Source organism: Gopherus evgoodei, chromosome 3, assembly GCF_007399415.2.
Source record: "Gopherus evgoodei ecotype Sinaloan lineage chromosome 3, rGopEvg1_v1.p, whole genome shotgun sequence".
In the NCBI taxonomy this organism is placed as follows: Eukaryota; Metazoa; Chordata; order Testudines; family Testudinidae; genus Gopherus; species Gopherus evgoodei.
In genome coordinates, this window is record NC_044324.1 from 26,328,937 (window position 1) to 26,356,495 (window position 27,559).

General features: G+C 42.8%; 1 protein-coding gene across 5 annotated transcripts in view; it reads left to right on the forward strand.

The window, feature by feature from the left end:
• Nucleotides 1-27,559, forward strand: part of ITSN2 (intersectin 2) — a 125,282-nt gene that overhangs the window by 88,938 nt on the left and 8,785 nt on the right. For 3 of the 5 annotated variants that reach the window (XM_030555314.1, XM_030555313.1, XM_030555315.1), the window contains 6 exons: nucleotides 19,692-19,813; nucleotides 21,902-22,008; nucleotides 23,614-23,797; nucleotides 25,034-25,132; nucleotides 25,653-25,820; nucleotides 27,274-27,486. In XM_030555314.1, coding sequence (XP_030411174.1) covers nucleotides 19,692-19,813; nucleotides 21,902-22,008; nucleotides 23,614-23,797; nucleotides 25,034-25,132; nucleotides 25,653-25,820; nucleotides 27,274-27,486 — 893 coding nt within the window. Of the gene's footprint in view, nucleotides 1-5,253; nucleotides 7,926-19,691; nucleotides 19,814-21,901; nucleotides 22,009-23,613; nucleotides 23,798-25,033; nucleotides 25,133-25,652; nucleotides 25,821-27,273; nucleotides 27,487-27,559 lie in introns of those variants that run through there. The other 2 variants (XM_030555316.1, XM_030555317.1) reach the window with 2 other exon arrangements.

The following is a 27,559-nucleotide window of genomic DNA, read 5'->3' on the forward strand; positions in this document are numbered from 1 at the left end:
CTTCAGTTAATTCCATTCTTCTCTTGATCAGGTAGCAGCTGTCGCTGTAAAATGGGAAAAGTAAAGTAAGCTTTCCCTTCTGGTGTTGCAAATGTTACCATTTGTAGTTGTCTGAGTATAGAAGAAGTATACAAAATTCAGAGTGGATCTATATCTTAATAGCATGTAGTATAAATTGATTTAAATAGATGCAGGTTCGGCATTAAGTCGGTGCTTTGAGAGTTTATTTGGATAGACAGAATCCCAACTACTTGCTAAATTACTTTGGGGCAGGTGTAAAACCAAAGTCCTGACCACTTGTGACCATTAAAAATTCTGAGGAATTTCTCAAAAGGATAGAAATGTTAGCCCACGTGTCCTGATTATGTTTCAGTTTAGATAAATGCCTTTGATCTACCTGAATTCCATGTCCTTTCAGCTATGAACTGATCTTTACTTCCCATTCTCTGCAGTGTGTTTTTGTTTTGATATGTATTATTCAACAGTTCCTATATTTCATTCCAATGGAGGCTGTCCTGCAGTGGTGGCATAGTGGAGTGTATGGGTTGGGAGGGAGGGGTGTATTTAAAGTACTGGGATTCATGCAGATGAAGGATAAGAAGTAAGTGCAAGATCTTTATGCATGTTAATTTTAACAATAGTAGTCCTGCAATTCGGTCAGAATTAGACACATAAGCAGTTCTTATTTTCTCACTGCCATGTCGCTAAGTTGGCTTCCTCCCAAATGTGGATCTCAAGTACCAGCATCCCCCACAGAAACAATTGCCAGCCATGGACAAAATTTTCTTTTGGAAGTGGGTAAATGAGAGAGGGTCTACCAAGAGCAGTGAGCAACCATCAGCTGTGTACACTTTCACTAGTGCTTGGTTGTTCCAGTTGTCAAGAAGTTTCTGATTCAAGAAGCAATCCTGTTGATGTTTTGAGGTTCAGGAACTTAATCCTGTAAGTGAACGAAGTACATGTTCAGAAATTAAAGGCAGAGTCTTTGGTGCTAAAGTGGTGTCATGTGTTTCAGCTGAGTTGGGCAACAACCACTTGCTGGGCATTATATACCACACAACATAGCCAACTCTGTAGGAGGGGAAAATGCATGAAATAGAACTTCAATGGGATTTTTAGTAGGAAGCATGAAAGGGCATATTTAATAAATATTAATGTTATAGCATCATATTTACTATAAACTCTCATTTTTGTGGACATAAGTGTTGTTGTACTACATCTTCCATAATTAAGGCTGTGAGTTTGTCACGGAGGTCACGGATTCCGTAACTTTCCATGACCTCCGTGACTTCTTTTAGCGGCCGTTGCGCCTGCCCTGGTGGCAGCTCAGGCAGGCCCTGCACCAGTCTCACCAGCTGCTGCTGGGGCAGTCTCAGGCCACCATGCCCCCATTCCCTGGCAGCAGGAATTTGGGTGTGGAAAGGGCAAGTGGTTGGGGCACAGGATGGGGTGAGGTGGGCTCTGAGCGGTGCTCCACCTGGAGGGTTCCCCGGAAGCAATGTCAGCTCCTAGACGGAGGCGAGGCCAGGCAGCTCTGTGCACTGCCTCCACCTGCAGGCACTGCCCCCACAGCTCCCATTGGCTGCGGTTCCCTACCAATGGGAGCTGCGAAGCCAGCACTCTGGGTGGAGGCAGTGCGCAGAGCTACCTGGCCATGCCTGTACCTAGGAGCTGAGTGAGGGAGATCTTGCCACTGCCGGGGAGTCGCAGAGCCAGGTAGAGAGCCTGCTGGACTTGCCAGCTCTCCCCCCTAGCACCAGCGAGAGTCCCAGGCTGCGTGTCACTGCTCTCCTCACCAAAGCACCCACAGCACCCCCAGGCTGGCGCCCCCCTGAAGATTTAGTCGGGGGTGTATAGTAGAAGTCATGGACAGGTCACGGGCTGTGAATTTTTGTTTACTGCCTGTAACTTTCACTAAAAATACGTGTGACTAAAATGTAGCCGTATCCATATGCTCCATGACTAGGGATTTACTTTCAATCTCTGAATTTTTCCACTATTGGATGGTGCAAAATGTCTGGATGGGGCAATAGTCACAACACTCCCTGCTCGGATAAGAAAATGGACCTGACAGTGTGCTAATGTCTGAAAAAGAACCAAGTGAAGTAGGAAGGGAAAGTGAAACAGGAAGTAGGGCTTGAGGAGAGGTAAAACTTTTTCTAAATTCCTGCTTAGGATGCGCTCTTCATTTTTTTTCTATCTTGGCTAGTTGTCTGCAGAGACCCAAATTGCAGTCCCTGGTGTCAAGAATCATGTGTCTAAACTTAAGCATTCCTGACATGACCATGCAAATCATGTGTTTAAACACGTGGTCAGCTAAGCATCTAACTTGCTACGTGTTGCACCTACTAAATGTGCCTGCACACATCAGGTATTGCATGGGTAACTTAAATGCACACACACTTGCAGGCATATGTGCAAACCTCATTTTGAAAATTCAGCAATTTTTTTTCACGTTAGTGTTATATTTCAGTTATATGAAAATTTCATAGGGCTGTACAAAGAAGGGGAATTCTGCATCAACCCCTTGATGTCTGTAGTGGTGTAACTGGAAGAAGAACACTGAGGGAGAATTAAAAATGAAGAAAATCACAACAGCATTTTAAAATGTATATAATTTATCAACTGCATAATTGCTTTTCTTTAAAATAAGCTTCTTGTACTTATTTAAATCGGCTGCAGAAACTAGCATAAGTGTGCTGTAGAAATCAATGGGGGAGTCTTCTCACAGAATTTGTTTGATGCAGTGTGCCCAGGACCCGTTTGGAAATTAAAACCTCAAAGAAGTGAACACAGCTTGAGAAATCTAGTATATATTTTAAACACAAATTTAGGAATTGAATTGCCAGCTTAAGTAGTGTATCAGAGGGGTAGCCATGTTAGTCTGGATCTGTAAAAAGCAACAGAGAGTCCTGTGGCACCTTCTTTCCACCACATGCGTCTGATGAAGTGGGTATTCACCCACGAAAGCTTATGCTCAAATATGTCTGTTAGTCTAGAAGGTGCCACAGAACTCTTTGTTGCTTTTTACAGCTTAAGTATTGTAACCTGAATGTTTCCTTTCATTTTTTTCCTGGTGTTTGTTATAGTCAGTGGAAAGTGATGGTATTTGAAACTGGGTAAGCATATCTGACACACACAAAGGACATTTTACAGCAGCTAGTGAAGATCCTAGGGCTTGTCTACATCAGAAAGTTGCAGCGCTGGTGAGGGAGTTACAGCGCTGCAACTTAGGAGGTGTACACATCTGCAGGGCACCACCAGCGCTGCAACTCCCTGTTTGCAGCGCTGGCCGTACTCCCGTTTTGTCTCGGATGTAGAGGATCCAGCGCTGGTGATCCAGCGCTGGTAATCAAGTATAGACACTTACCAGCGCTTTTCTTGACCTCCGTGGAATAAGCAGGTATCCCAGCATACCTTAGGAAGCCTCTGGTAATCAAGCTGGTCTCCTTCCCCAGCTTGCTCTCGCGTTCCCCGAACCCCGAGCAAGCAGGTCTCCTTCCCTGAGGTTTGCTGGGTGGTTCCGGGAACGCGAGAGCAAACCGCGGCGAAGCTGGTCTCCTTTCCCGGTTTGCTCTCGCGTTCCCCGAGCAAGCAGGTCTCCTTCCCTGCGGTTTGCAGAGTGGTTCGGGGAACGCGAGAGCAAACCGTGGCGAAGCTGGTCTCCTTTCCCGGTTTGCTCTCTCGTTCCCCGAACCCCTGAGCAAGCAGGTCTCCTTCCCTGCGGTTTGCAGGGTGGTTCGGGGAACGCGAGAGCAAACCGCGGCGATGCTGGTCTCCTTCCCTGGTTTGCTCTCGCGTTCCCCGAACAAGCAGGTCTCCTTCCCTGCGGTTTGCAGGGTGGTTCGGGGAACGCGAGAGCAAACCGTGGCGAAGCTGGTCTCCTTTCCCGGTTTGCTCTCTCGTTCCCCGAACCCCCGAGCAAGCAGGTCTCCTTCCCTGCGGTTTGCAGGGGGGTTCGGGGAACGCGAGAGCAAACCGCGGCGAAGCTGGTCTCCTTTCCCGGTTTGCTCTCGCGTTCTCCGAACCCCCCTTGAAGCCGCCCAACAGCGCTGCAGTGTGGCCACATCTAACACCACTTGCAGCGCTGGTTGCTGTAAGTGTGGCCACTCTGCAGCGCTGGCCCTATACAGCTGTACTAATACAGCTGTAACAACCAGCGCTGCAAAATTTTAGATGTAGACATGGCCCTAGTGTATTATCTCCCTGATTTTCAAACTGTGGTCCATGGGCCACCATTACTGACCAGATCCATTCTTAGTGACCTGCAGAATTAAATATTTGAGAGCCAAGTTGAGGGTGGTGGTGGTGGTGGTAGAGGAGTTCCTTGTATTGTGATGACATTTCAATAGCCCTCATCCTAATATTTGCACAAAATCGATCTAAATTGGGTGAAGAGTGAATCTTCTTTCAGTAAAGAGAATTTTTCAGTATGTAGTTAAAATAAGTGTATCTATAGATACAGTTAAAGGAATATTCACAACCCTTTATTTATGGTAATATTTAATGGCATGCTTCTGTGTATTATTCTTACAATAAATAATTCATTATTTCCCCATGGAAGCTTAACATATCTGCTGGGAGAGAATAGTACATCCTTTATGCCCATGAAGTCCTCAGCTTCTAACATGAGACTTCCAACAATTATGCAGACTGAATGGTACTTTGTGTGACATGGACATATAGTCAGTAGGCAGCCAAGTTTCATTTCACATGGGCCACTGACCAGCATCAGCAAGTTAATTTTATTTGTAACCATGCCTAAATCTGAGCAAATATTTTCCAAAGCCTTTAGAAAGTGGAACAGTAATTTCTTGCTATTAATCTTGTAGGTAAAATCCTGGCTCCCTTGAAGTCAGCGGGAGTTTTGCCATTGACATCATTGAAGCCCAGATTTCACCCATTGTGTCATAGGTCCACATATCTTAATTAGTAATGCACCTTTAAATCTGTCATGAGAAAGGGTTTTGGGGGTTTTTTGTGATTGAATTAGCTGCAGTGTATTGGTGAGCATCTGTGATGGCTGGTTCATGTTAAAATTGTTTTTAGGCACAAATAATTGCTGATGTATGCTTACAAAATAGAGAATTGAAAGAATAGAAGGTATGATGTTTTATTTTAGGAAAGCTGAATGTTAGTCATTCCTTTCTAACCTTTCAGTGTTATTCTGTCGTCTTTTGTCCTTAGTACTCATGTTTCACTCTTCAGATTTGTGTTTGTGCTCATTTTATCCTTCATTTTTTTTTTTTTTAGGACCCAATGTTGTCTTCCAGTGTGAAAGCACCTCAGAGACCCACTATCCAAGTTTGACTATAGCGTGGAGGCAGGGTGGACAGCCCTGCTCAAATATTTGACACAATCCATTTGCTTCGTTTGAATGTTAGATCCACACGAGAATTAGTTTTTTGTATTTTATAATCTACTGTTACAATTAATTTGTAAAACCAGAAAGGATAGTGGGTCTTTGTGTGGCTTTCACTGTTGTCCACCCTGGTTTCCTCTAGTGTTTTTTTTCTTTTTCTTATTGATAATCATAGATCATTAGCATGCACATCAAGTTATCCCTTGCGTGATGGGATTTCAGACACACAAAGACCCACTATTTGCACAAGTTAGCTGAGCTGTTTTATATGGGCAGATGTCTTCTTGTAATGTTGTAACCTGTACATACTTTGCAGAATTAAAATGTTTGCTGATTACTGCTCTGATAGACTAGTTTAATCCTGTACACAGTGAGCTTTTTAAATTACCAACGTATGTGATTCATCCAAAAAATAAAACCTGGCCTACCTTTCTACATTACAGAGTGCCATTGTGACTACAAGTATGCCATGTGATTTAGGTTTTACATCATAGAACTGTTTTGTCTGATTCAGTCCAGCCTTCCAAATGACCTTTTTGTGAGTAGAGGAATTTAGAGGTGGAATGGAGGATGTTTTCATTTCGTTTTCTTCTCTCATCTCATCACAGTAGCACTATGGGGCATTTTCTCTCAAGGCAAAGGGAAACTAGGCTAATATAATTTGTGGGCTGGCCTGCAAGTTGCTTTGAGTGGATGTGCCCTATCCCTTGGCCACCACCTTCCCTCAAACATTTTACTATTGTAACACACTTGTCGTCAGTTTTGGTGAACAGCATCCTCTAGTCTTACTACATGCTGCCTCTGTGCTGTCAGACTCACCAATCTGCCCTCTTTTTTTTTTTTTTTAAATTAAGAGTTCTGGTACAGGACTGAATGGCTCTGATAATTGGATACAGAGCCTTTTATCTCTAGGACACCAGTTTGTATCTGGCCCAGGTCAATAGTGAATGAAAGTCTTTGGCATCTGAAAGCTGTTTTTGTTCCTATTACAAAATGAATTGGTGGTCTCAGTCAAATTCCTCCTATACAAGTGTCCACAATAATATATGCCACCACCAGAAAAGACACTAGTAGATACCCTTGTCAGCTGAAAGAGGAAGGCCAAGGATTTAAATAGTCTTGGAAACGGAACCATCTGCTCTTCTGGTTCAGAGGTAGCTTTTCCAGGTCAGAGTTTGAAGGACACAGTGGCAGAGTGTTGTAGATAAACTTGTACTGCCCATGCTGCCTCTGTTATGTGGATAAAATGAGGACTTCTGTCTCCAGAGCTATAAATCTTGCATCGTTTAGCAACCCTGAATTACTTTAAAAGGGAAGAAAAGCCGTAAATAGATTTCTTTTAGTTGCTTTTAAAATGAAAGGGTCTATTTAATGGCAGACCATTCATCTAATAAAACAGTTCTATGATCCGTACAACACAAAGATAATTTATTTGTGATGCAGTATTAAATTCAGTTTGCATCCTGAATTTGGGATTGAAATAACAAACGTGGATCATGCAATCTGAAATTGTTTACAAACTGCTGTAAGTTTACAATATATATGAATGTTGTGAGGTACTATCAGGAAAAAGTGTTAATACAATTGCAGAGATTTAAAAGCCTTCTTCCAAAAGTTCTATAAAAAGAGTGAAATATTATGTATTTAATATACTTTATCAAGTAATGTATGTGTGTCCCTGAGGTCAGAGAGAGATATTTTGTGCAATACAAATTACAGTAAGGTGCCTACATGAAACTATAAATGGATTTTTATTCCAGTTGTATTTTATCTCAGTTAATATTCTGTTATTGAATGAATTAACTTTAATTTGAGGCAAAGAATCTGCTAATTAATTGCTCAGATAGCAATGTTCTAGCTGACTTAATGTCTTTTTCATGTTGAAATTAGATTTTTAGCTAAGGCTGTTTCCATTAAAATGTGCTAATTGCCTTGTATTGCCTTCTTGTAATTTTCTGATTTTGCAGATCTGTTTTAATATAGGCAGAAGCGTGCTGCTGTGGTACAACAGTCATATCAAATTGTCACTTATTGTAGGCTAATATCTGGGTGTCTTTGGGACCCATCAGCTTTCAAAAATTCAAAATTGAAGGCGCTATCTACCCAGAGAGTTTGGGCCAGATATAACTCCCTAATAGCCAATAAAATTGTTGCCTTGATTGCAAAGTTACTAAAAGACCTCAGTAAAAAGAAAAATAAATAAATAAAGTCATGTCCTGTCTAGTATGTGCTGGGAAATATTATTATGGTATTTTTCATCAATAAATAATGCTTTACCCACTTATACACAGCTGCAGTTGAATATTAGGGATAGTGTTCTATATCTGTATTGTTTGACCCATGTAAACCCATAGCTGGAAGTAAGCATTCACAATTAAAACACAAACAGCTGCATTCAGTTTGAACTTACAGATGCTAGAACTGAGTGCAGAGACATGCTGCTATGGGCTTTCCCTGTTATTAAATGTTGTAGTGTTATTTGAGAGTCATGGTGGGTGAGGTAATATCTTTTATTGAACCAACTTCCGTTGGTGAGAGAAACAATAGTTTGAGCTACAAAGAGCTTAAAATCTTCTCTCTCTCTCTCTCTCTCTCTCACAAACAGATATCACCTCTTTCACCTTGTCTCTCTAATATCCTGGGACCAATACGGCTACAACTGCACTGCATAGGGCTGTGTTATTTGAGCACCATCAGTGAGCTCTGCACTGTAAAAAATGGAAAAGGCCACAGTCCCTCCCTCACAGTGTTTATTTTCTATATCAGACAGATTTTTCAGGTTAGACATGATGCACCAGATAACTATGTGGTCTGGTCACATAATGGTACAGAAGGATTTTTTTAATACACATTTTAGATTGTGGATAAGAAGAGGCTGTGCAGAATATTTATTTTAAGGCAAGATTTTAAAGAACCCTGCTGTATCAATACAGGTATATAGATGGGAGCAGCTTAGTCTACAGAGATTTTAGCTTTAAAAGTGAATTTCCTTGCTTATGTGGGTTTAATTTCAATGCTTACAACTATGTTAGCATCTCAATGGCTACATTGATCCAGTCTCTCTCAGGCACAAGCTTGGAGAGAGATATAGGTTCAAACATCATTCTAGCCATTTAAGAAAATTAGTTGTAAAGGATCTAGTCCCTCTTGACACAAAGGAGAATGGCATGATGTGGAGCTCCACAAGGGTGGCATTGGAATTGGGGAGACTCCTCTAGTGATAGAAGGGCCAGGAATAGAAACGTTACTGTACCTGCACAGTAGCTGATATCGAAATGTTTCCAAATTCCAAAGAGTCTAGTTTGCAAATGTTAGCTTTGAAAGTAAGTTCCTTATCTTGCAGTCAGATCCAGACAGGTCAATCCCCTGCACTCTCACACAGCCCAGGATGGATCCAGTTGCAGGGATAGATGTATAAATAGTTAATGCTTGTGAAGCACTTTGAAGGCATATGTAGCACTATATAAATGCTAAGTATTAATAGTTTTTTATTACCTCTAGGAGCATACAAAGGTAGAAGTTCAATTTGTAAAAAATTCTGCCTTCTAATAATAATTGAAGTTGTCCCTACCAATGAGTGAATAATTACCCTGAGCCCAAGGCTTTGTTCACCAAAGTGGATCCCAGAGTGACTTTTTCAGTGAGGTTGTAAACTCTTGTAAATAGGAGTCTGTTACAGGAATGCTGACAGACCCTTGCCCAAAGCGGTGCTGACTGCTGCTATAGCATAATGACACTTTAATGTAATGGAACTATTAAACTGTTACATAATGGTGTGTGTTGCCTTGAAATATTTTTGTTGTTCTTTTCAATCTGTAGTATTAATAGTTGGGGATACACATTAAGATCATGCAAATGCAAGATATGCTTGGCATGAGAAAATTGTTCTTCTTTGTTCTTAAAAAACCTGTAAGATAACTATGCAAATGTATTTTATTAAAGGGACACATAAAAGACGTAGATTGTGTGTGTTGTTTTTTGTTTAAATAGCCTAGTAAAAAAAATTATGTTAATTAGCTGGCATGGCTTAGCAATCTTTTTTCTTAACTGGAAAACTAAATCCTATCCTATTTCTATTTAAAGTGCAGGGGAGTATATTGAAAGTTTTAATCAGAGAGGGTTGGATTTAAACTTGCCATAGAGGGTTCTGCTAAAGGGCCTGAATCCCTCTCCCCACTCCTCCCACGTTTATTCATGTGAGTAAACTTTACTCGTTGCAAGTAATCGACTGACTTCAGAAGGGCTACTCACATTACTTAAATGATTAGATCATGTGGTGATGGATGATTGAGCTTATTTGAAATGTACATAGCACAAGCTGGTAAGGATTGAAAAATGAAAAAATAAAATGTCTGATGCAGTGGCTCTGGCTCACGTGCTACATTAACTTTTAAAACTACAATTGTACTGGTATACTGTCTCAGCAAATCAAAAAGCTTAAGATGAGGGAAAGTCAAGTAACTGTTCATACTACCCTGTAGTCCTCCTTTGCCAGGGTGGACCTGGAAAAAAGGAATCAATGTGGTAAATGCATGTTTATAAAAGGCTGGATTCTGCTCCTTTTACTCACATTTAGCATCTTAATCTGTGAGTAGCCCTCATTGTGGGGGTGAACCAGTTATCCAGATTGGTTTGCTGTATGCAAACAGGCCTTCAGGAAAGCACTTGAGCACATGCTTGAGTCTTGTTGCCCTTTTCCAAGATGGAAGTGGCCCATAATCTTGTCTTTAATATTTTCTTTACCAGACTGTATTCAGAGCTCCAGTCACTCTTCTGCCAATTTTGAGAGATGAACAAATCATTTAATCCTACCAAAACATCTCCGAAACTGCTTCGAAAAGGGCTTGTGAATCTAATTATTTGCCCAGAATTCTGAAAATTATTGTTTAACTAAAACAGATATGCATCAGAAGCACAACAAATTTTTGGCCATCTGGCATTATGTAAATAACATTAATATACAATCATATTTAAACCCAAAGAGGTGAAATATATGGAGGTAGATCAAAAGTTAGAGATGGACAAGACTTGTATCATCCAGTCAAGTGCAGGATGGTTCTCTACAAAGTGCTGTTCTTCCCTTTGAAATTGTTGCTGTCAGCTTCAAAAAATAAGTTATTTGAAATATATTTTTACTCCTTCAATTCTCAAATCTATGGCAGAATAGATGACTTTTTGACAGGGAAACTTACCCTGTAGTCTTAAAGACAGGATTAGTTGTGGTGTTAGCAGAGGACAGTATTTCTTGTAGATGTGCATTTGAGGAAGGGAGCTGTTGGAGGACAAAGAATCATTTTAAAACCTATTTATAAACTTTAAAATTTGTTTTACTCTGGCATCCTTGTCTGTGTTTAATCTATTATGGAATGGACCAGCTACGCAATATCTGTCCAACAGTCTGATCATTGTAAAACAAACTTCATTAGAAAGTTCCAGTATAATAAGATTTTGATCTCTCTTGACTTCAAGATTCACTGATTTGTGAGGTGGATATTTACTGAGGCAAAGTATGAACAGTGACAAATCTTAATGTTCATTTTAACAGAAATCAGTATCTACTTAGTTTCCTTCATAAGATGATCTATTGTGGCTATGAATTTTAAAAGGATAAATTAACTTTCCAAAGGGGAGATGAAGTTACAGTCCAGAATAAAGCTATTGCTCACCTCTCAACCAATCAGGATTGTCATCTTTTGTATCTGTCGCTCTGGCAATTAGTGTCTGCTATCTGATTAGTTCATCAGAGGTGAATTATTGTCACTGAGCCTTAATGCAGCCAACTGACTCAGACCTCAGAATTTGAGGTAAATATTGGAAATCTGATTCCGTGATTTTTCATTCATGAGTTGGAACTTTTATCTTGTGTGCAACAATTTGTGACTTCCTGCTCTGTGTAGCACTCTCAAGCAAAGCTTATAAAGATTTTTCTGCCATGTCTATTATTAATGAAGTTTATTAGAGTAGGGCGTAAGGACCAATCAAGAACAGGGCCCCATTGTACTAGACACTCTATAAACACAATAGTAGACACCCCCAACTAGAAGAGTGTGCAGTCTAAATGCAGGTTATATCCAATGTCCAATTACGTTAACTCTCTAAATGTGTTTTACATCTGAAAATATTCAATTTACCTTTCCAATTACAACTACATTGTATTCAATGTAAAAAAAATGTTATCCTTCCAAAGTCAATCTCACCGTAAGTAAGTAACACTTCCATTGGCCATTGAGTTTCATAGCAAGTATGTGGACCTTACTAGCAATTTTAGTTACAAGCAAACAGCAGCATGAGCTAAGATCATACAATCATTGGCTTCTCTTGTTGAGGGGATATAACATGCAACAGGGACAGAAAATTACATTGCTCAAAGATCAAGGACTTAGGGCATGTCTACAGCACAAGCTTTTGCCAATGCAAGTTTCGTTGCCATAAAGCCACCGCAGTTAGTATCATAGACAACTGGTGCCTCTCCATACTGGATGGGGGAAGGGCACCAGCCAAAGGGGAGGACATGTGACCTCCTCATGTGTCTCTGCCCCATCCCCAGCCTGGGGCCCTCGCACTCTCCCCATCCTCTTCCCCCATCCCATGTTACCTGCAACGGGGAGGGACTCTGCCCTCCCACTGCACCAGCCCCTGGCAGCCAGGCCTGAGCGGGGAGTGGGATGGAGCCACTCCTGGTCACTGCTCTGTGCAGCATAGCCAGCTGCCTAGGAGAGAGCCTGGCTGAGGAGGAGAAACAGCCTGCTCCCTGCCCAGGCATGGCTTCTGGGGACAAAGACTGAACATGCCGGGAGGGTGGGGGAGCTCTGGCTTTGGCTAAGCCACTGTCCCCGGAAGCCAAGCCTGGCTTGGGGGCAGCCCGCCAGCGCTGCAACCAGGTGCTTTCCCAGGCAGCTGCACTGGGCAGTGTCCCAGCACAGCCAGAAGAGGCTTTGGCCCTGCCCCTTCTGCTCTGGCCCTGGCCCTGACCCTGGCCCCACCTCTTCTGCTGCCTGCCCACCCACTGACACGTCACCTCTGGTTAGTATATTGCTTGTGCGCGCATATTTGGCTCCTTTTGTCAGTGCTGCACAACTCAACAGGAGCTCTTGTTTTGATATGCAGTGCATCCTGGGTAGGTATCCAAGAGTGCCACTCACTACTGTCCTGTACGCTGTTTTAGGGGAAGTTTGGGCAATGCATGGTGGGGCAGAAACAAGTTGTGTAGGTGTGACTGGAACTGTGGGATCAGGTCCCATCATGCAACTTTCTCCACCTCATAATTCCATCTGTATCCCATAATTTTCATTCCTATTTTGAAAATCCTATGATCCCACATGGAACTTGTCACTGTCCACCATCTCTGACAGACGCATGGAGCCTGCACATCTCTGCAGTATTGTCATAAGCACTGCAAGCACACGACACACAATCTTCTGGTATTTGCAGAGCCGCAAGAAGAGCCATGGAGAATATGACAATTTACTGGAGAGTGGATTGCTGTGGGACATAACAAGAACCAATTCAAGATTGCTGGTGGCATTCATGGAGCAGTGTCAAATGATGGAGCACTGCTTTTGGACTCCAGAAATGAGCACTGTTTGGTGGGATCACATTGTGATACAGGCTTAGGATGACAAGCAGTGGCTGCATAACTTTCAGATGGGCAAGAACACATTCCTGAATCTCTGTGCTGAGCTCACCCCAACCCTCTAGTGCAGGAATGCCAAAAAGAGAACTGCACTGACAGTGGAGAAGTGAGTGAAGATTGCACTGTGAAAACTTGCAGCCCTGGATTGCTACCACTGAGTGGGAACTTATTTTGGAATTGGAAAATCCACTTTGGATGCTGTCATGCAAGTGTGCAAGGCCAGTAATCATCTCCTGCTACACAAGACTGTGACTCTCAACCATGTTCAGGACATGATGGATTTTCAGCAATGAGGTTCCTGAACTCCAGTGGAGTGACAGACGGCAAGCATATCCCTTTTTTTTCAGCAGACCACCTTGCCACAGAGTACATCAATTGAAAGAGCTATATTTTTATGGTTATGCAAGTGCTGGTGGATCACCGGGGATGCTTCACCAACATCAATGTTGGCTGGTCAGGGAAGGTGCATGAAGCTGACATCTTTAAGAACACAGGACTTTTTCAGAAAGGTACAAGCAGAAGTCTTTGTTCTCAATCAGTGGATTACCATTGGTGATACTGAAATGCCAATAGTGATCTTGGGGGATCCAGCCTGCCCCTTGCTCCCCTGGTTCATGAAGCCATGCACTGGCCACCTCAACAGTATCAAGGAAAGATTCCTCTACAGGCTCAGCAGCTCAGAATGAAGTTGAATGTGCTTTTGGTAGATTGAAGGGACGCTGGCGTTGTTTATTCACAAGATTGGATCTCAGTGAGAAAAATATTCCAATGGTTATAGCTGCCTGCTGTGTTCTGCATAATACCTGTGAAGCGAAGGGGGAAAAGTTGCTGCCGCGGTGAAGGGCTGAGGTGGAGCGGCTGTCTGATCAGTATGAACAGTTATCAGAAGAGCTCAATGCAGAGCTATATGACTCAGGGAGGTTTTGAAAGAGTACTTTAATAGCAAGCCACAGTAATATATTATAGTGTACTGTTGTCTACCTGTCTCTGCAGTTTTTGGTCCCACTAGGAATTGTGTGGTGCTTGGTGTACATCTATGAATATAACACTGGCAGTGCACCTATTAATTTTGTGGTGCTTGCTGTACATCTATGGCAATTACATGCTAGTTGTCACTGATTGTATGAGTTGTGTCACAGTGTACAGTAACAACTAAGTGGGTGCTTTCACTACTGTCAGGCATTCTGCAGCATATATTAATAAAGATGAATTATTTCCCAAACAGTGGAGCTTTAATCACTAACAAAAACACTTCCAAAAAAATTCTGTCCAAGTTAAAAGCAAATACATTAAAACCTTAATGAATTTATGGAACAGAGCTTAATGAAGGAGCAGGAACATTCATATCCATTTTAGCTACACAAACATCAACTGTGGTTCTTACAGGTAAGTGTATGTGAAGTTGTGGTTGTCCTTAACGTCCCCTGGTGTGGAGTGGTAGGGAAAGGGATGTGGCCTCTGATGCCACCTGGAACATGGCCGGGGGGGAGGGGGACACAGACATAAGGAGTTCTCCATTGACTGCAAAGGGAGGCAAGTCTATGATTGTTGATCCTGTAGGCCCACAACAGCTTGCAGCCTGTTTGCTGCTGGAGATGCCCTATTATGTCCTGGTGAATCTCCCTCTCTTTTACTGGACTTTTCTCCTGCCCACTCTTACCTTCTCCATACAATCTGCAGCATTCATCCTCCAGGCCTTCAGTTCACCATCCGATGCAGCACTCTCTCCTCCTTATCTGTTTCAGGCCTTCCATGAGTGTGGAGGGGGAACCCCTCAAGGCTGCAACAGCAGCAGCTACCGATAAAACACACAGAGGTACCATTGTCAGTATAGTCACAAAGTTAAGATTCAGAACTCCCTTCCTCCCCTAAAGTTTTAAACAAGACATGCTTATTAATACTTCTGCTTTGGCATACTTGTGCACGGTACCACTCTCAGCACCAGCCATGGAAAGAATGGTTCTCCAGGGGCAAGGAAAATAAGGAGGGAATTGCTCAGTTAAATGAAATTCTTAGTATTGGGCAATGCCACCGAATGCTGGCATCATTTTCCAGAAGCTGTGGTGAATGTAGCTGATATCTCGCTCCTGTGGGTAACAAAGGTACAGAGAGCACACCTGCTGCTGGCATCCCGAAGCTGCCTGGACCCGTATGCTGCTAGTCTGTTTATTGCAATGGTGCCTGCCAAAGTTATTACTGACTGGTGGAAACGGTTCTACCATGGAGGAAGAAATAAGGCTGCCACCCCCAGAAATCTTTGGGAGAGAATTGAAGTATGCCTCCGTCAAAGTTTCATTGAGAATCTTGCAGGAGGATTCAAGGATCCCTGTGAACATAAACAAACTGCTTGTTATGGCCTCCCCACCCAACTCTACAGGGCAATGAAAAGCAGATAATAACTCTACCTCTCTTTGTTGTACTGCTACCTCTTGTATGAATAAATTAATGAAAAGTTGATGGCATCCCCAACTTAGCAGGACACAGCTATCACCGAAATGGGAAATACAATTACACACCCACCTGAGGTTCCTTCCCCTGCACTGGGCTTGTCCATGTTTGACTGACTGGATTCCAGTGTAGTCTCCAACAGGTCCTGGCTCGTGGCATAGCTAGACCTCTCTGTCACATGTCCCCCATCCTCCTCTTCATCCCAGGGGGGCTGTGACTCAGGCTCTTTGGAGGTATCCATGATGGTGTATGGTGTGGTGGGATCTCCACCAAATACAGCATGCAGCTTTTTGTAAAGGGGCAGGTCTGTGGCTTGGCACCGGATCAGCTGTTGGCTTCCCTGGCCTTCTAATATGCCTGTCGCAATTCCTTTGCTTTCACTCAGCACTGCTGCTGATCCCTGTTGTATCCCTTCTTCTGCATCCCCCTGTGCAATCTGCTAGAGATGGCCACATTTCTTTGGCTGGTCTGTAGCTGTGCTTGCAGAGCCTCTTCTCCCCACAAGCCCAGGAGAGCCAATATCTTCTGTCTGCTCCAGAGGGGAGCACATCTGGAGCATGTTATCGACAGTGTCAGCTGGGCAGTCCCACGTAACAGTGGAGAACTGCTAGGTGTGCTCACCAAGATGGACAGTCAGGAAAAGGCATTTCAAAAATTTGCAGGGTTTTTTAAGGGAGAGGGACTTCGAGTTTCCACGAGCCCTGGGCAGTAGAGTTCACAATTGTGACTAGAGATCTCAGTGTTGGGCATTGTGGGACAGCTGCTGGAGGACTGTTGGGGTCAACATAGGTAAAACACAGTGACTACATTCACACTGTGTTGACTACAGTACATCGACCATGGCTCAATGCTGCTCGGGGAGATGGTGTTACTGTGTTGGAGGAATGGAAAGCTCGCATCGGCAGGAGACAGATTTAAGTGTAGACACATGCACAGCAAGGTTGACAAAAGACAGCTTATGTTGACATAACTTTGTAGTGTAGACCAGGCCTTAGTAAGTCCTGACAAATGACAAAAAAGCACTACCAGTATGAACACCCTTTGACTACTCTAAGGTCTTTATCTCGCATCCCACCAGAGCTGGAACTGAATGTCACAAATCACAAGAAAGAGCTGAAATCTCAGATTGGTAGACTTCAATCAGTTAGAGCCCTGGTAGGTTATGAAACATCAGATCTTTTAAAACTCACTTTGATCTGATGTATATCTTGATTCCGCCTCCTCTTTAATTCTGGCTTGATTGTAACCTTGACAAAGAGCTAAAGCCAAACCAAATCTGGTACACTCTTATGCATGTGCTTAACTTTACTACCATGAGTAGGTTCCACTGATTTCATAGTAAATTGGAAAAGTAAAATTAAGCATGTGCTTGTTTGCAATGTCAGAACCTAACAGAGTATTGCCAACCAGAAGCATCCAAAAATCGTTAATTCAGGCCCCCAAAAAATCATTAAGTTGTCTTAAAAAGCATGAGTTACTTAGAAAAAAATATTTTTGGATTCTTATTACTTGCCTTCAGGTTAAGTCAAGTCTTTAGGATTCTTGTTTTGTAACTTTTTTTCTGCAACCCCAAGGGCTAGAAGATTTTTATGAAAATTGAGATTCTTATGAGTCCAGAAGCTGAGACTATTTAAAAAAAATACTATGGCAAGAGTTGGCAACACAGCTAATAATAATAATACTGCTTATATAGCTTTTCTAATTCAATTGTCCAAGCTGAGAAAATGTATAAAGGAAAGAGCACCAGTGGTAAAAAGGAAAGTAGATTTTTTTTTAACTTATTTCTACCTTCATAAGTTACCAAACTGAGGTCCATGGAGAACTTTCTGGTGGTCAGCAGAGAGCTGGCTGGTGATACAGTCCTCTCCTGTCCCCATTCCCCTCCTCGTTGTTCCCATGTATTAGACTGTGTTGAAGAAACCTAAAAATGTGTTGTTTTCCTAGTACTAATTTTTCATCTAAGTAATTGCTCTAATTGTCATGAGGATGTTGCATGACGGTGGTGGGTCTGTGAGACAATCTCTCTCTATAAAGATGGAGTCCACAGCATGAAAAAGATTGAAAACTCAAGTTAAAATATTTGCAATATAAATATAGAAATAGGCCTTTTAAAATGATGGGTTTTAACATGATCTTGTCTCTTTTCATAGAAAATATATCAGATTTGTCAATTTTGCCCTAAGTCTTTTATTTTCTTTTATTTTTGTGGATATCTGGATGTTTGTCATAAGTTGTCTAGACTATCTGTCTTTTCAAACCATCTTTGTCCATCTAAACAACTGTGGATTTTCCAATCTAATTGGAAAGCTTGTTTGCTTTATTTTTTTCTTGTAGTTTTTTATGCAAATATTAGACTCCATCTATTTGATTTGATTGTTTTCAAAAGCCACAGTCAATATGGCATGTATTAAATTTGTAAAGAAAAGGAAAATTAAAGGTCGGGGTTAGTTTGATGGACTCTTGTTTGTACAGAACGTTTTGGCTAACAATTATTTGCATAGAGTTAAATGTTCATGTATAAACAGAAACACATCTCCCACATTCAGCCTTTCATAATGTAAAAACAAATACCCCTACCCTTTGCTTTCAGTTTAGAAATTTAGTTATAAACATCCAAAGCATGTGGCTGCAGCACTACGCAGAAGAACTTTGCAGATTTGTACTGGTAACTCAGAGGCCCCACTGTAGATTGATTATTTCTGTAAACTAACCATTAAGGGTCCAGTATAGCAAAGCACTTATGGCACAGAATGGAGCTGAAAGATGTTCACCTTCATCAAGAATACTGTATGCAGTACTGGTCACACTATCTCAGTTTGTCCACATGGCAAGTTAGTGCATGGCAAGCCAGGGTATCTGCAGACCACTAGCTTGTGGTGCACTCACCGGCCATCTGAACTCTTCTAGTGTGCAATAAAAATTCCATAGTGCACTCTGACATGTTCCCACGTGGACAAGCCCTCAGAAAGAACATTGCAGAGCTAGCTAGCTTCAAAGAAGGACAAGAAGAATGATTAGGCACATGGAAATCTATCTTCATAAAGATTGGGATTGTTTAGAAAGGAGACAACTAAGCAGCGCTATGATAAAAGTGTATAAGATAATGAGTGGTAGAGAGACAGGAGATCGGGAGCTGTCTCAAAATATAAGAACAAGGGGAAGTTCACTGTGGCTGATTCAAAACTGATAAGCAAAGCTTTTTCACTCAAGCCTTTATTAGATTGTGAAACTTATTGCCCCAGGAAGTTGTTGAGGGGAAGAATTTAGTAAGGATCAGAGAGGGATTGGATGCTTTTATGGATAACAAGATTATCTGGAGAATTATCATAGTTAATGCTAAAAAAGAGTTTTGGTGGGGATAAAAATTTCATGCTTCAGAGTTTAAACCAGTCTGCAATTAGGATGAGACTTTCTTGGGGGCACAAATTATTCCACATATGCCTGCTGTGGAGTTCTTGCTGCTTCTCTGAAGCAGCTGATGCTGGCCAGAGACAAGATAGCTCCACCTGTCTGATTCAGTGTAGCTATTCCTGTGTGGGTGTGTGCCTAAATCTATCCCTATTGAGTGAAGTGCTTAATCATTTGCTTACCTGCTTTGCTGAAGCAGGGCCTAATTGAATGAACGTGATAGTTTGTTTTTAACTCAAGGATACTGCATCATAAAATGTATTTGATGTTAATAAATAGGTGCTGTTGAGTTCTAGTTATTGAATGCTTCATGTATACTAGTAAATAGTCTGTAATACAGTCATTGCTATTAAAATGTCAGTATTTTCTAAACAGAGCGGAAAACCTGAGATTTCAATTATCAAAGAGCAGTAACTATTTTGGCAAATATGCTGCCATTTTAAGGCCTGATTTTCAGGGGTTCTGATCACTTGCAACTCCCATTGAGCTCAGCTGGAGTGTCAAGAGCTCAATGCTTTTGAAAAGGAAGCAGTAAATGACCATTGTGTATGTTATAAAAATAACGACTGAGTAATACGGGAATGTACTACATATTTCCATTCATTTTTGCTAAGACATGAGACCACTCTTTTTTGTGACAATTATCAGTGTTTTTGGTTTAGCAAAGTAAGCATTACTGACAGCATTCATTTTACACGTATTATGGGCTTAGAGCCTCAGCTGGGGTAAATGATTGCAGTGTCATTGAAGTACATGATACTGTAGCCATTTATATAAGCTGAGCATCAGCCCTTATAGGTTTAATAGGGCCTGAATGACTTGAAATATTTATTTTTCTAGGGTGTGCTGATCTCCAAACTCTTGATACTATGCAACCAATGGAAAGGAAAAGACAGGGCTACATTCATGAGTTGATCCAGACTGAAGAGAGGTACATGGATGATCTTCAGCTTGTCTTAGAGGTGAGAGTTACTTGGAAACAAAAGGTGTTTTAAACAACAATCAAAGCAAAGTCTCTTATCTTCAGTGTCTCTTCTTTATCAGATGATCATTATGACATTAATTCATAGCTGCGTTGTGTAAATCTATGAAGTCTGAGGGCTTGTCTTCACTATGGGGGTAAGTCGACCTAAGTTACGCTAGTCCAGCTATGTGAATAACATAGCTGGAGTCAACGTGGCTTAGGTCAACTTACCCCGGTGTCTTCACTGTGCTGCGTTGACAGGAGATGCTCTCCGGCCAACTTCCCTTACACTTGGAGAGCTGGAGTACTGGGGTCAACCGAAGAGTGCTCTGCCATCAATTTAACGGGTCTTCAGTAGACCCGCTAAATTGATCCCTGCTGCATCGGTTAGAGCAGCATTGATCTCCCCATAGTGAAGACCAGCCCATACATGTGAAGGCTTCGATGTTTTAACAACATACAACATGGATGGCAGAGTATGTTTTCTCATTATATCAACTCTTCATGTACTGAGAATTGCTGTGTTTTCTAAAGGAAAACTGTCAAGTTTGCATTGTAAGAACAGTGCAATTAATTGCTGTTCTGTCACTCAGTACATGTCTACATTGTGCTGGCAAAGTGCTCTAGTGGCGTGTGATTTTTAGAGCTTTCTAATGTGTTGCATTCCCGCTGTCCCATGTAGACCCTGTAGCGTGGTGTAAAAGGCACCTCGTTCACATTACTGTAGTCCTGTGGGGCAGTTAGAGCACTTTACATAACACACCTCCCTGGCATGCCATGCCACACAGACAAGCCCTTAGACAGCTATTGTCTGTAGTCATCTTTTAAATAACTATGCAAGTTCTCCTTTGCTACTATCTTCAGACTATTTTAAGGAAGCCAGCCTATCCCCAGTGCCTTACAAATTTCATTCAAGCCAGTTACTGAATTGCTTGCTCTGGGACTACATTGCTGCTTCAGTATTTATCTTCCTCCACTAGAGAAACACCCCTTCTGGCATTACCCTCGCTTGTGGTTCCTAAAGCAAAAAAAACAATTTAAATATTTTTGCAAGTACTGCATTTTCTCTCACTTGAGTAACTCTTTTCTCCTAAAGGACCTTCTGACTTAGTATTTAGTATTTATGTATCATATTGGTCTGAGGCACTCAAATATTATGGTGATGAGCATGGTATAAGTACTTGTATAGAGCAGAATAGTCTTTAGAGGTCAAAGTGCTTTATAAATGCTAGCTAGTTCTCACATACTATTGGCATAGGATAAGTAAGTATTGCCTACATTTTATAAATGGGGAAACTGAGGCAGAGGTTGAGCAACATGCCCATGGCTGCTGGGGAAACAATCCGTGAGAAAGCAATGTTCGCTCACCAGCAGTCTCTCTATTATAACATTATGGCAAGTGTCACCAGGAGGTGCTGGTGCATGTAGTTTTCCAGATTGATTAGACTAAATTCTTGAAGCAAGGATGGTCTGTGGTTAGGGCGATAGCCTGGGACTTGGAAGAGCTGGGTTCAGTTCCCAGCTCTGCCATAACCTTCTGGTGTGACCGTATGGAGCCATATAAGCACCTAAGAGAGAGATCTAGGTAGGTAGAGTTTCCCTCTGGAAAGCAGGCATTGGTGTTGGACTGAGACTCCTGAAAGAAAGGCTTCACCTGCATACTAGTTAATTGTCTCTGTTCCAGGACTGGCTGTATATGTGTAAATAAAAGAAGTTATGTTTGAATATATCCAGACTCTGCCTCACTGATTTATTTGCCATGGTGAAGCCCACCTGCAGGGCCTTGACACCTGCTACCACTTAAAGAGGTGATGCTGGTGTTAGTATGGGACACTGCTGTTGGAAGAAGGGGCAAACACAGGAACCCGCAGGAAGCATCTGTAGGAAGTGATCTGGAAAAAAATTCCATTAAAGAGCTTGCTTGTCTGCAGTGATTCTCAGGAGAAATGAATGGATGGATACCACAAAGTTCTGAATGTATCAGTGTATTAAGTTTCAAACCATTAATAATTTAAGAAAAGACAGCTGGCCATGTTCTGCTTTCTCTGTGTTTGAAGTTGCTCACGTGTCTGTTTTCTGACTGTAGGTTTTCCAGAAACGAATGGCTGAATCAGGCTGTCTCACAGAAGAAGAAATGGGATTGATCTTTGTTAACTGGAAGGAGCTCATAATGTCTAATACAAAGTTACTTAAGTGAGTACAGCTGGCATGTGTGCCTCCTAAATGAGAACCCACTAATGTCTAAGCTTCCCCCAAAATAATAATTTATTCTCCCACTCCACTCCACAGGAACTGGTTTTATTGTAAGGCCTGCTCGACACTAGAAAATTAGATTGGCATAACTACATCACTCAGGAGTGTGAAAAATCCACAACCCTGAGCGGCATAGTTATGCCAACTTAAGTTCCTGTGTAGACAGTGCTGGGTCAATGGAAGAATTGTTCCATCGACCTAACTACTCCTCTCGGGGAGGTAAATTACCTACACTGACGGGAGAATTCCTCCTAGCAGCGTAGGTAGTGTCTACATTGAAGCGCTACAGCAGCACAGCTGTGCCACTGTAGCATTTTAAGTGTAGACAAGCCCTCAGTGTTTCTGCTCCTGCTGATTTTTTCCCACTTGATAATCCTGCAATGTCAATTCATTTAAGTATAACAGAATTTCTCAAACGGGGGTCACCATTTGTGCAGGGAAAGCCCCTTAAGGACTAGTGTGAGCCCCGTCCGCAGGTCCGGCCGATCGCGGCTCCCACTGGCCGCAGATCACTGCTCCGGGCCAATGGAAGCCTCTGGAAGTGGCACAGGTCAAGGGACGTACTGGCTGCCGCTTCCAGCAGCTCCCATTGCCTTGGAGCAGTGATCCGCAGCCAGTGGGAGCCGCGATCAGCCGGACCTGCGAACAGGGCTCACACTAGCCTGCCAGGGGCTTTCCCTGCACAAGCGACGACTCCTGTTTGAGAAACCCTGAAATTATAATGTCACAAAGAGAGGGTTATGAGAGGGAAAGGAACAAACAACAGGAGCAGATGAACTTTGAACAGAGGGCCTTAGAAATAAAGAATATGTTTTCTATATTTTCCTCACGTTTTCCAGAGTTTTCTGAGAGTGAATTTTTGCAATGACAAACCTGTTAATTGTTTACTATAAGGTGAGATAATGCTATATGCATGTACAGTGTTAAATCAGACTAGATTAGCATTTCTCAAACAAGGTCTGATCTAAAAGGGGATTGCAAGGCTATTGTAGAAGGGTCTTCAGAGCGGCAGCAGCTGGCCGGGCACCCAGCTCTGAAGGCAGCATCACCACCAGGCGCAGCACAGAAGCAAAGGTGACGTGCTGTGTCAGGAGGCGGGGGAAGTCACCACTTTTTGTGGGGAGTCATCACAGCCTGAAATATTTTCAAAGGGGGTCCTGGCAAAAAAAATTTTGAGAACCCCTGAACTAGATGATTATGATGGTCCCTGCTGACCTTAAAGTCTGTGGAGGCCAGTGGTTGCACTGTTTGTCCCAAAACACATTGAAGGGGAGGGAGAAGCGTTCCCACTGTTTCAGATATCACTTCCTCAGAAATCTACATGTGTTAAGCAAGTCTGTCAGTACAGCACACGGTGCCAGCATTCAGCCAGATTTGTGATACATCCGGGGCCTAACAGTGCTGGAAGGGAGGTTTTTTTTCTTGTAGGAACTCAATATTGAATGGAATCAGGAATCCACCTGTCTGACAGATAGAAAATCTGAGGCACCAGGGTTAGGTCACTTCTGAATTACAGAGAAAACTGTGAAATTCTCTCCTCTGCAGAGCCCTGCGTGTGCGTAAGAAGACAGGAGGAGAAAAAATGCCTGTGCAGATGATTGGGGACATCCTGGCTGCAGAGCTCTCTCACATGCAGGCCTATATCAGATTCTGCAGTTGCCAGCTCAATGGAGCTGCATTGCTGCAACAGAAAACAGATGAAGAAATAGAGTTCAAAGACTTCTTAAAGGTATTCTATTGACTAGCTTCCATACTGGATCCCAGTTTCCTTTCCCCTGATGGCAGGGCATGTTCAAAAACCTGTCCAACCTAAGGTTGACTTGTCCAGAAAAATCCAGGATTTCAGAATCCTTCCTGCATAGATACAATCCTCTGCTTTCCTATGAATCTGATATGCTGATAGTGTTAACATTCAGTGACAGTTGCTGTAGAGCCTCCTTCAGTCTTGTTGTCTTGCGAGTGTGTTATTCCATTTTCCATTCCACTGCTTTACATTAGTCCAGCCTAGGTGCTGCACCTTCAAAGTTACAGTGCTTGTGTTTGCCTTACTTTCAAGATTCATGCTACAAAAGAGGTTGGAGTTGATTGATTTTGACTGCAAGGCTTGTTGTTTTAAACACCCTGCATAACTTGCAAAAGCTATGAGCTGTTGCTGGATTGTGCTGTTTTGGACTGTGTGATTGCTGTAAGTGCGAGGACTTCACAAATGTGAGACATGTGCCAGGAGGCTAACAGTGAGCATAAGAACATTATATAAAATAACTAGGAGTAAGGAACTGCTGCTGCAGCTCAACTGATGAGATGTCTTTGATGAAGGGCAATCAGCTGTGAAGGGGAAAATGCCAAAACATTTGAGGTACAGTTTGTTGTTTTTTTAAACAAACTTTTCTGGATCCTTATGTAAAATAAAAACTAAGTCAGCTTTAAATGATAGGGTTTTGGTGACTACAGGAGCTTCACTTTCCTGGCTTATGTTGGCACAATGTCTCATGGTTTGTCTACACTGAAATTAGCCACCACTGGCTGGCCTGTGGCAGCTGACTGGGGCTATGTGGCTGTTTAACTGCAGTGTAAACGTTCAGGCTCAGGCTGCAGCCCAAGCTCTGGGACCCTCCCACCTCGCATGGTCCTAGAGCCTGGGCTCCAGTCTGAGCCCAAATATCTACACCACAGTTAAAGAGCCCCTTAGCCCAAGCCCTGGGACCCCAAGTCAGCTGGTATGGGCCAGCCGTGGGTTTTTAATTGAAGTGTAGAGTAGACATACCCTTGGTAGAATGACAGTTCTCTAATTCTTTGCCATTGGTTCTAAATGTAAATGCACTGTGATTTTTAAACCTATATGAGCTCTAGGATTTCTTGCAGTAACTGGGAAGGTTCATTCCATCAGGTACTGTTCAGTGCAGCAGTGCCAATAGTTACTTCTATTTCTTGATCAGTAATGCAATGTCTCTGGATTACACCATAGAAACTAGCCTCTGACCCTCGCTGTAAAGGAATGCCACTTTCCAGCTTCCTGCTGAAACCTATGCAGAGGATTACACGCTACCCTCTGCTCATAAAGAGTGTGAGTATCCTGGGTTTGTAAAATTCTGAATCTTGTAGCACAGGGGTCGGCAACCTTTCAGAAGTGGTGTGCTGTCTTCGTTTATTCACTCTAATTTAAGATTTCACGTGCCGGTAATACATTTTAACCTTTTTAGAAGGTCTCTTTCTATAAGTCTATAATATATAATTAAACTATTGTTGTATGAAAAGTAAATAAGGTTTTTTAAATGTTTAAGAAGCCTCCTTTAAAATTAAATTAAAATGCAGCACCCCCTGGATGGGTGGCCAGGACCTGGGCAGTGTGAGTGCAACTGAAAATCAGCTCGCGTGCCGCCTTCAGCATGTGTGCCATAGGTTGCCTACCCCTGTTGTAGCATTTTAAATTTGATTTCTCTAGCAGTATAACTGCGGTTGCAAAAACAGAGAAAGCATTGTCATGTAATAAGGATTTCTTCATAAGTGTATCACATCTGGCATTTATGCTTACCTGGGTTTTTATCTCTGTCTGTTTCTGTTTCCTCCCTTCTGATCCCAACCAGATTCTGGAGAATACCCCAGAAAACCACCCAGATCACAATAATCTCAAGCTTGCCTTGGAACGTGCAGAGGAGCTGTGTTCTCAAGTTAATGAAGGTGTGCGTGAGAAAGAAAACTCAGACAGGCTGGAGTGGATACAGTCCCATGTACAGTGCGAAGGACTTGCTGAGGTAAATGGCTCAGCTAGTGCTTGGGTGGCTGGCATATATAGGGCTGTATTGTAGAGCCCTTTAAAGTTAATTTACACAGAAACCAGATAGGAAAAAATAAGTGGGAGTGACATGTTCTGCCCGCTAGCATTACCTGAGCTCTACCCACTTGTGATCTCAAAGGGAGATGCCACTCAGTAGATTGTGGGGATGTCAGGGGTGAAAGTAACTTACAGGACTTACAGGTACTGCCGGAGTCCTGAGGGGGTGTGGCCTCATCCAGAAAGGGGCGTGGCCTCTCAAGATTTAAAGGCCCTGGGGCACAAGCTATGGCTGGGAGACCCAGGGCCTTTAAATCAACCAGGGGTTCCCAGCTGAAGATGTGGCACGGAGCCCCCTGGGGGTCTGGCTGCCGGGGGAACCCTGAGCTTTGCGGGGCTGGGGTAGGGATTTAAAGGGCCCAGAGCTCCTGCCGCTGAGGGGAGTCTCGAGCCCTTTAAATCCTGGCCCCAGCCTGGCCGCCAGAGCCGTGGCCAGGATTCAAAGGGCTCTGGGCTGCCTGCAGCCCTGGGGAGCTCTGAGCCCTTTAAATCCCAGCCCCAGCCTGACCACCTGAGCCGCGACTGGGATTGAAAGGGCTCTGGGCTTCCCGCAGCGGCGGGGAGCTCTGAGCCCTATAAATCTCAGCCACGGCCAGGATTTAAAGGGCTCTGGGGTGCCCACAGCCGTGAGGAGCTCTGAGCCCTTTAAATCCTGGCCCCAGCCCAGCCGCCAGAGCCGCAGCCGGGATTGAAAGGGCTCTTTCAATCCCTGCCATGGAAGCCAGTGCGGTCCGGCACAGCGTACTGGCTTTTGCCGGTACACTGTACCGCACCAGACTGGCTTACTTTCACTTCTGAGGGATAGCCATAATATGATTATCCCTCCCCTTTCTTGCCTGCTTTGAGCAGCAGTGAAATTGCTCACATTTTAAACTGGTACCATTAAGCTTCAGTTAATATTAATTGAAGCAATTTCTCACTCCTCGGATTTTGCTTAAGCTGCCAGCAGACTGAGGCAGATGTTCCTATGTGGTATTACTCTTTGTCCACATTTCTGAAGTTTTTCTTCACAACAATAAGAGTCTAGAAACTATTTTTAAGCACAAGATGGCAGCAACTAGGGAAAAGTTTCAGCTCACTGGCCCAGTCAGACACCTGCATTTGTGGCCTTAAAGCCGTAAACTAATGTTTTTCATTGAGAATAGGGCTGAAACGACTACAGATTATAAGGAAATTGACTTCTCTTAAGACTTGCTAGGATTCTTTCCCACGTACTGTAAACTACTGGGGGAAATACACAAGCATTCTACATGCATTAAAGTGAGTAGGATTTTGAGGGTCATAACCAATAATCACTCTGAAGACAATCTGGAAACGATGCACATACTACCCAGCTGCTGCTGCTACTCACATCTTGATTATATCTCTCTTAGCAACCGATTTTCAACTCCATTACAAACTGCCTGGGTCCCCGAAAGCTCCTGCACAGCGGCAAGCTCTACAAAACAAAGAGCAATAAGGAACTATACGGCTTCCTCTTCAATGACTTCCTGCTCCTGACCTACATGGTCAAGCAGTTTGTTTCTTCAGGGTCAGATAAACTGTTCAGCCCCAAGTCCCACTCTCAGTTCAAAATGTATAAAATGGTGAGTGAAATATAAAGCAAATTCATAGTTCTTGATCTCTTAATAGGAATCCTGTTCTCTCCCTCTGCGGTGA